At 36.4% G+C, this 9966-nt stretch overlaps 1 protein-coding gene across 1 annotated transcript; it reads right to left on the bottom strand.

Moving 5' to 3' along the window:
* Positions 1-808: 808 nt before the first annotated feature.
* LOC115975500 lies at positions 809-9527 on the bottom strand. The gene is made up of 2 exons (XM_031096286.1): positions 8913-9527; positions 809-1178 (listed from the first exon to the last, which is right to left on the bottom strand). Exon 1 carries the CDS (start codon positions 9415-9417, stop codon positions 8917-8919), a length of 501 nt encoding a protein of 166 aa, XP_030952146.1. The 5' UTR covers positions 9418-9527; the 3' UTR covers positions 809-1178; positions 8913-8916.
* Positions 9528-9966: the final 439 nt, after the last annotated feature.

The raw sequence follows: 9966 nt of genomic DNA, 5'->3' as shown, positions 1-9966 counted from the left end.
AAATTGGGAAAAAAAAGTGAGAAAATAGAAGAGATTTAGTTTTCTCTCATATGTATTTGATTCGGAGAATGGAAAAGTAGAAAGATGAAAAATTATGGAGAAGAAATTTACAATTATATCTCTATTAAATAAAACAAAAGGTAACACAATTTTTTTACACTTTAATTTTTTTTTTTTTTTTTTAAAGAACACAAACCAAAGGATTCAAAAACAGATGAAAAACACACACACACACAAATGAGAAGTACATAAAAAGAAAAAAAAAACCAAAGAAAAAAAAATAAAGAAAAAACCAAAACAGATGGGTTTAGAAAACAACAAAAATTAAAGGAAAAAAAAAATTATGACAAACCCATGTACACGTTGCATATGGATTTTTAATCTTTTTCTTCATCGAAGTTTCCCCTCTAGTTTTTTCCCCATTTTGAGGAAAAACACCCGCCAATTTTTTTTTCCTCTTCTCCTTCCAACCAAACACCTACTAAAAATATTCTCTCTCCACTTTTCTCTCATTTCTTTTCTATCCTCCTTATTCCACCTCCAACCAAACGGACCCTTTAGAGTGTATCTCCCAAAAGAACACATTGAAACATAATTGAGCCAAGTAATCTCTGAATTAGCCTACAAAGCATTTAAGAATCATTTAAAACCAAGATTCTAGAGGCCAATCACAAGGGATAGCTTAGACCACCCAGAATGAATAAAGATTTTACCAATAATTTTGTAGAATATGGACATTACCAGAATATGAAGAAAGTACATTTATCTTGTGGTTGAATGTCAATTATTTAAATGAATGCTATCCTTATTTGATAGAAAGAAGCTACTAGTATGTGAAACTCTGTCAATCTTAAAAGAATTTGTATGTGAAACACATGCTTATTCAATGAGCTTCCTTCTTTAATAGCTAGAGGTCAATTTCTCATATTAGAGAAATCACAAAATCCAAAAAAGGATGGGTAAAGCAGTGTGTACATCTTGTTTTAGTATCTCTCATGGGGAAGTCAGTGGAGAGTATTTCCAAGGAGGAATTCAGACACCCCATGTTCCTGCCTATTACATGAGAAACCATGTCCTGTTCTGATAAACAAACCTCATCCAATCATTAACTGCCATCAGATTTCTTTTCCCACCTTGGTGCTCTAGCCCTACTCTAAACACGTGGGGGACCTCAGCTTCTGAAAGCCAAAGATATAGACAATCAGAGAAAATATATTCTTTCGTTTCTTTTTCTTTTTTTCTTTAAAAAAAAAAAAAAAAAAAGACTACTGCTTGTTCATTATAGTTTAGCTGGTATTTCAGTACTCAAAGCTCGGTCTGGACCTGTAGAAAGGTTCAGACCCTCCTATTATTACATGCATGAATTCAAAGGTTTAGATAGCTTGATAACAGCATAAATAATAACAAGAGAAACTCAATAAGAATGCATAAATATATAACCATAGTTGAGAACAAAACAATAATAATAATAGTAGTAGCAGTAGTCTCGTCACAAACAAACAAACAAACAAAAAGAAGTGAAGCAATGGAAAACTTAAATCAGGCCCTGTCCTTATCAGTTTAACCATTTTCCATTGTTCCCCACATGGCATTCCACTTCACAGCACCTTTAACTTTTTCTGATGTTCTTATGACTTATCACATGCCTTATGTTCTTTCTTTTTCTTCTTTATTTCTTCTCTATGTAGATATAATAACAATCTCTCTGTACATAGTAAAATCATCTAAAATCTACTCAGCGTATTTTGATAAACCTGCATCTCCTAACAAGCTAACATGTAACTGAGAAGTTTTACTGATCCATTTTGGGTAGTGAGATAACAGAAGTCCACCTAAAGGATGCCCCATTTGAGGAAATCCATCAAAAAATTCCTACCCAAGCACTCTTAACCGGAATCATTCACAACCTTAAAAAAATTTCTGCGCTCTCTGTGAGATTCTGACTACCAACGAAAGGCTATAATGAATAGACAAAACTAAGGATCAAATATCCGCATATACTATTGTCACCACTACTTATAACATTTTATTATGGTTTAAATCTATTGTTTCATTGTGTCTCTAATATGTAATTCACAGCACGTGCTTCCAAACTGGGATTAAGCGGAAGAGTGAAGACCGTATAGAAGTGAATCATAACACAGAATTTAGTCAAAGTATACTGAGATATTTATGAAAACAATATTAAATTGCAAAAGCTTAAGAAAAATACATTTAATGAATCTAAAGATTTCACTTCACAGTTTTCGAGTGAATAAATTTCAGTCATGAGTCTCCTTGCTACTTGTTAGCATAGTTAAATTTTAAATTTCTCTAATAGTTTAAACTTTTGCTATAAGTGGGAATTTATCATAATATTGTGTTCAAACCCTGCTCATCGCAATTCCCAACTTTAAAAGTACTTAGTTCCCACTAACATAAATTGAAATTTCAATAGTCGTGATATGATTTAGGGTCTTGGACAAGAGTGTCAAGAACCGAAAGAGATGCAAAACAACCACAAGAAACCCTATCACGGTATAAGCTGGTGAAAAAATGCGACTAAAGAATGCATCAGGAAACCCTTTCAATATCATGTATTTGGTTTGAAGACTCACACCTGATTGTCTGGTTGCACTCAAGCAACCAAGTGATTAGCAAGATAGATTAGGTCCTTTTGAACAGGAAAGGGGAACATATGTTTTTCCAAATGATGTTGTATTCCTAAAGTAGATAGAATGTATTATAACTTGCAAGAGAGATGTGGTCCTATTATGGGTTAAAATCATAATCTGCCTTTTGCCATCTTTATGAGTTCTGTTGTCTTAATTTTCTAATTGTGGCACTAATTTATCCTATAAAAATAAAATAAAAAACCTTATTTCTTCTACAATGTGTTAGAATCAACAAGTACCTCATTGGATCATTAGGGGGGTTTTATTTTGGTTGGTTGGTTCTGGAGTTTATTCCTTCCATAGGAATGTCTGTTAACCGATGCAAGGTTAGGTACTAATACCCTATGTTGAATTGTTAGTGGTTCAGCTTGGACCCTATGTTCTGAGATGTGCAAGTGTTTCAATCAATGAATCTAAAAACAAAAAAGACACCCATAGAGCTGTAAGGTACTTTTGTATCGTATTGATACCACTCTTAACAATTGCAACACTTATAACATGATTGAGATACTAGATCTTCAACCTCAAGAAACAAGCAACTCCAACCATTACATTAGTTTCAAGTAGTTAAAGTTAACGTGAAAATCACAACAAACTTAAATAGTTCAAATGAAAATGCAAGAATTATGAAATAATAAACAAAAGTATTAGTAAATTCCATAAGCCACTGAATGCACTACCAATTAAAAGTACATCAATTTCACCATTAGCAACATCCATCTATTTTGGATAACACAATGACATTTCCTTAATTCAAAATTTTCGCCACAATCACAAACTCTATCACCTTCAAAAATTTTCTCCACACACAAAGCCAAAAAGAAAATAAGAACAATAAAATGGAGTAAAACCCAAATTGATCCACCTTATTACTCATCCAACTGGTGAAGCTCAGCCTTCAACAGCTCAATCTTTAGCCCCATTGATCTCTGCAACTCCACCCTTTGGCTCTCTGGCAACTTGACCAATAGCCCTTCAAACATGTCACACTTCCTTCACAGCAGCCTGAGTGCACTCCGCTTTCTCATCAAAATACAGTCTCTTTGGACTCCATAGCTATCTCTATCTCCTCTCTGGCTTCAGCGAATTTATGGTTGATCATGACCACCTCTTTGTGGCAGTCCTCCACCAACTCATTAGACTCAATACTATATTTCCTCAGGAGTTTAGGGTGAGCTCCTGTGAAGTGAGTGGGTGGTTTTGAGCGAGTTAGATGAGGTAAAAGATGGAGATTTGAGGTGGGTGTAGGTGTAATAGGGAACTTATAATTGGGTTTGGGAAAAGGGACAGTCTAGAATGAGTGGAAATGGAAGCATTGCGAGTGAGTCAAGAGAAGACGAAGAATTCGGTCATAGAGATGGTTGAAAAGGGTGTCTGCGTCTGAGAAACAATTTGGATCCAAAGAAGTGCACACATTGTAGGCATAACAACCAAACATTTGATTACTAGTGGGATCTCCATAGCAAGCCCCCTAGGTCTGCCAATCAGGCATTCACCGAGGACAAGCCCACTCCAGCATCAAAGTTCCTCTACTGTCTCAGACACAAAGTTGATCTCCATTTCCAAAGACAAGTATGCTCAATTGGTTGTTCATCAAAAGCATGTGGCATCTTCCTCCACAATCACCCTAGCTCACTCAAGTACTGCATCCCATTGTCTTTCCTCATCTACTTCCAATCCTTGGATCCTTGATTTGGGTGTCACTAAGCATATGACTAATGCATCTACTCATCTCACTAATTATCATCTTGCTATATCATCACACAGTATTGCCTTAGCCAATGGTTACTTAGCCAAAATTCATGGCTATGGCTCTACACAACTTAGTCCTGAGCGGATACATATTACTTGTTGTTTATGCAGATGACATAGTTATTATTAGAGATGATTTTGATGGAATTATCAAATCGAAACCATTCTTGGAACAACACTTTCACACTAAAGATCTTGGAAAACTTTGCTACTTCATGGGCATTGAGGTGGTGAGATCTAAGCAAGGCATCAGTTTATCTTAGAGGAAATATGTAGCTCCCACCCTGTTGACACTCCTATGGATCCAAATCAGAATCTCTTAAGAGAAAATAGAGAAATATTTTCAGATCATAGCAGATATCATCACCTTGTTGGGAAACTCAATCATCTTATCATCACAAGGCTGAACATTTCATTTGCAGTTAGCGTCATAGGTCAGTTCCTAGAAGCCCCAAGAGTCCTCACATTGGGATGCTGCTATCAGATGGTTCAGTATCTGAAGGAAGCCTCCGATCAGGGCATGCAAATTGGGCAGGATCACCTTTAGACAGAAGATCTACCATTGCACCTTTTTAGGAGGAAATCTTATGACGTGGAAAAGTAAGAAGCAAAAATTAAGTTGTTTGATCAAGTACAGAAGCAGAATACAGAGCGATGACAAATACCACTTGTGAGTTGACATGGTTATAACATTTCCTTCAGAAGTTATTCTTCACAATACCTACTTCTATTCCACTATCTTGTGATAATTAAGCCACTATACACATTGCTTCCAGTCATGTGTTCCACGAGAGGAAAAAGCACATTGAATTAGATTGCCACTTTGTCCAAGACAAGATTCTAAGTGGAAATGTTACTAAACTGCTTATGAAGTTTGAAGACCAACTTGCTGATATTTTTATCAAACCTTATATAGGGGTTATTTAGAGTCTATATGTTCCAAGTTGGGCTTATACAACATATAGAACTTGAAGGGGAGAATTAGAGAAATAGAAAGAGGATATTATGGGTTGTACACTTGTGTTGTATGGGTGGTACCCTTCTAGAAAGGGTGAGGAAGGTTCTAGGAAGTTTCTAAGAGTTGTCCCCACCAGCTGTCCCATTCAAGAATTTCCTCATCCTGTTGTAATCACGCTTTCCCTATATAAGAAATGAATAGTAAGAGGGCAGGAATCAAAATCAAGAAATTCCAGCACCTCCTTTCGGCAGATATCGCTTAGAGGTACCTTCTTTTCTTTTCTTTTCTTTTTTTCCCCTTTTTTATTTATATAAGGAACTAGTGTCCCAGCTTTTGGCCAAACTATTCTACTTCCTACCCATGAGGCACCTCGGAAACCCCATGGACCGTTAGTGTGATGGATGGAACTTGGGAACTTCGGATTTACAGCGCACCCTTCAAGTCCATTGAGCCCACCACCCAGTTGTCCCCAAAGGGACTTAGAGTTTCTTTCTTTATCAACATGCTATAAGTGATAATTTATAATGATATCGTGTCCAAACCCGGCTCATCAAAATTCCAAACTTCAAAAGTTCACATGTTGGCCCTCACTCTTTTTCTTTTTTCTTTTTTCCCCTAGAAGGGGGTGGGGTGTGTGTGGCCTTGGACCCATATGTTCCACCATCCAATAGTTAAACTTTTGGGAGTAGTAATTTATTACAAGTTTTATTCAATTTATTTTGCATTTCAACAGCAGGAAGAAAATTCATTTTAAGGTGAGTTCTGAAACATTATTTAATTTATCCAAAAAGTGATTCAGATTCTGAGAAATAACGGCTTAGTTTTTTTTTTTTTTTTTTCCTGTAGCTATCTTGTTGTTGAACGTTCAGGGAGTACTTACTTGTACCATATAAACAATGGCAGGCAGCCTGCCCCATTATATTTTCTATCATATCAGTTGATCATTTCAGTTGCAAATCACTCTTCTTTTCTTATTTATTAGAAATAAAATTTTATTAAGAGAAGATTACTTCATGTTCACAAACATGAACACAAAGTATTTTAAAAAAATTACAACAAATCGAACAGAAAAACAAAGTGAGTTTTGGAACTCAAAATAGAATTACAAAGTGTAAAACCCCACGCACAAGACCAATCAAACAATGTGCGAATTAAAAAGGATTTCAACTGATCCAGAGGTCTCTCCCCATCCTCAAAAGTGCAGCTATTACGTTGCAAATTACTCTTCAAACAATAGTGAATCTGTTGAGGGAACTTTCATGAGCCTAGTAGCAAGAATTAAACACGGTCCTGATAAGGTCCAACAGCAATTGACGAGATGTAAATTATGAAGTATTTTACGAAGTGAATAGTATTTTTCTTTTAGGATTCTACACTTAGTGGCTTTTAAGATACTATCTTAAAAACCAGCAAAAGGGAAATGTAATTAGCCTTTTGGAAGCATGTGTGGTGTAGGGATTGTACCCTTCAAATGGCTTTTCCAGAACTTAATTGTATTAGTAGGGAAAGGGATTCTTCAGTGGCAGAGGTTATGTGTTGGTCTGCTGGGAGGATTCATTGGGATGTTCAATTTTGTCATCCACCGCAAAAATGGGAACAAGAATCTTTTGATCTGTTTACGGATATGGTCTACTCTTCAACAGTGTAGGGGTTTGGTCCTAATAAGGTTTGTTGGAAGCCAGTAAGGAGTAGAGATTTTGAGATTAGAGGATTCTATCTTTCTTTCTACCCTCCTACTGTCTTATCCTTCCCTTGGAGATATGGCAGTTGAAGGTTCCTCCAAGGGTAGCTTTCTTTTCATGGTCTACTTCCTTAGGTAAGATTTTAACAACAGGCAACCTTCGCAAAAGACGTGTGCTAGTTCTTGATTGGTGTTATATGTTCAATAGTTGTGGGGAGTCAGTGGGCTTCATTGCCCCATAGCTTGTGAGTTGTGGTCGTTGGTGTTCTGTTTGTTTGGAATTCACTAGGTTATGCCTCATAAGGTTATTGAGTTGTTTAAATCTTGGCAGGGTAAGTTTGGGCGACATCGCAATATAGATTTTGGGAGACTAGTGCCTCACTGCTTGATATGGTGTATTTGGCATGAAAGGAATGCTAGAAGTTTGGAGGGATGTGAACATTCTACGCTAGAGGTTAAGTCCTTTTTCTTGCAAACTCTCCTTGAATGGAGTGTGACTTTGTCTCATTCTTGTTTTTCCCTTCCTGTTTTACTTGATCATTTTAATTTTGGTTCCTGATTGTGTCCCCATAATACATCCCCAATGTACTCGGGTTGGCTTGTTAATTAATAATATTTTACATTACCTATAAAAAAAAAAGATGTAACTAGACTTTTAAGCTGAAAGGAATTTGTGGATAGTGGTATTCCCCAAATAGCTGTTTCCTACTTTTTCTTTAGCAATCATGGTTTAATACAAGTCACAGGTTAGCAGCAAAGGAGACTATTTTCCTTTATTTGTGAAAAAAGTAATCTGTTCCACTAACAGGATTTGAAATTTCAATAGTCGTGATATGATTTAGGGTCTTGGACAAGTGTAACAAGGACTAGAAGAGAAGTGAAAAATCGAGAACATAATTTGAGACAACCACTGCACCGCTTGAAACCCTCTCAGGGTATAAACTGGTGAACAAATGCCACCAAAGAATGCATCAGGAAACCCTATCAATATATTATAGTTGATTTAAAGAGTCACAGCTGAAGTGATGGTCTGGTTGCAATCAAGAAACCAGCTTGGGTTTTTCAGTTGATTAGTGAGATTGGTTAGATCCTTTGCACAGGAAAGGGGAACATATGGTTTTTAAATCATCTTGTAGTCCAAAAAGTAGAATGTATCATAACTTGCAAGATAGACAAGTGATGTGGCCCTATTATGGGTTAAAATCATAATCTGCCTTTTGCCATCATTATGGGTTTTCTTTATTTTCTATTAGTGGCATTAATTCCTTCTCAAAAAACTTATTTCTTCTAGACGTTTTCAGAATCAATAAGTACCTCATTAGATCATTAGGGAGGTTTTGTTTTGGTTGGTAAGTTCTGGTTTTTATTCCTTTCTGTTGGAATGTCTGTTAACTGTTGTAAGGGTTAGGTAATACCCTGTCTTGATCATTTATCCTCTAAAAATCCCATAGAGCTGTAAGGTACTTTTGTATTGATATCACTCTAACAACCATAACATCGATAACATGTTTGAGATACTAGATCTTCAACCTCAAAAGCAAGCAACGCCATTCATTACATTAGTTTCGAATAGTGACGTGAAAATCACAACAAACTTAACTAGTTGAAATGAAAATGCAAGAACTATGGAACAATAAACAAAAGTAGAAACATAAATTTCCATAAGCCATTGAATGCAGCACCAATTCATAAGTACATAAATTTCACATTAGCAACGTTCATCTATTACGAATAAACTAATGCCAATTCATTATTCAAAATTCATCTCTATTCTTAACCACCGCAAATGCAATAACCAACTCTTATCATCTTCCAAATTGTTTTCCACAAAATGAAACAAAATTGAGAAAAACCCAAATAGACCCACCTCATTACTCATTCAACTGTTGAAGCTCAGCCTTCAACTGCTCAATCTTAAGCCCCATAGACCTCTGCAACGCAGCTCTCTGACTCTCTGGCAACTTGGCCAATAGCCCTTCAAACCTGTCTAGGACTTCCTTGACAGCAGCCCGAGCACACTCTGCTTCCTCATTGAAATACACAGTCTCTTTGGACTCCATAGCCATCTCTATCTCCTCTCTGGCTTCAGCAAACTTGAGGTTGATAGTGTCCACCTCTTTGTTGTGGTCCACCGACTCAGAACTGTATTTCCTGAGGAGGTTCAGGTGAGTTCCAGTGAAGTGGGTTTGTGAGATTAAGCGAGTTGGATGAGGCAAAAGATGGGAATTTGAGGTGGGTGAGTCTGAAACGAGTGAGTGGAAGGAAGATGAAGATGAAGAAGTGGGTATTAGAGATCGATGAAAAGGGTGTCTGAGTCTGAAAAACGATTTCAATTTAGACAGAGAAAGATGTGATGAAGATGGTCGATACATTTTTGTTTGTTTTGGTCTTTTTGATTTCCCAAATAATCTCTGCACTTTGCACAACAACTAAAATACGACAGCAGATTGCAGAGGTTATGGCTTGTGCTCGGTTTTAGACCTCGGTAGCGGTCGGGTCGGAGTTAAGTGGTTCGGGTATTGGGTTCGGATCCAATTTTGCTAGGTTCTTTCAGTTGTGACAAAGCGGGTCATGTCACCTTAAAGTTAAACTGATAAGACCTCTTAATTAAACCAAAATAATAATAATAAATAGGATATGAGTGATAGAAATAGCAACCCGTTTTTTTACCCAATCCAACCCGGTCGAACCCATACCAAACCCGGCTCACTCATCAATTTTTTTATTAAAAAATTTTGAACTCAATTTTTTTATTGACTCTCAATTTCAACGTAGGTTTGTATACCAAAGTTATATTTACTTTTTTTTTTTTTTTCTACTAACTATATAAAAAGAGGCAACACCTCTAACTACAGTAGTTTGATTTATTCATTCCATTCTTTTTTCTTTTTTTTTTTGGATGCCCCTACAGTACACATTTG

The sequence above is a fragment of the Quercus lobata genome, chromosome 2 (genome assembly GCF_001633185.2).
Source record: "Quercus lobata isolate SW786 chromosome 2, ValleyOak3.0 Primary Assembly, whole genome shotgun sequence".
NCBI lineage: Eukaryota > Viridiplantae > Streptophyta > Magnoliopsida > Fagales > Fagaceae > Quercus > Quercus lobata.
The sequence above is the reverse complement of the archived record's forward strand: the minus strand, read 5'-3'. Positions and strand labels throughout refer to the sequence as shown.

Excerpts from the sequence above, each read along its gene's own strand:
- LOC115975500 (XM_031096286.1), bottom strand. The coding sequence starts at position 9,417 with ATGTATCGACCATCTTCATCACATCTTTCTCTGTCTAAATTGAAATCG.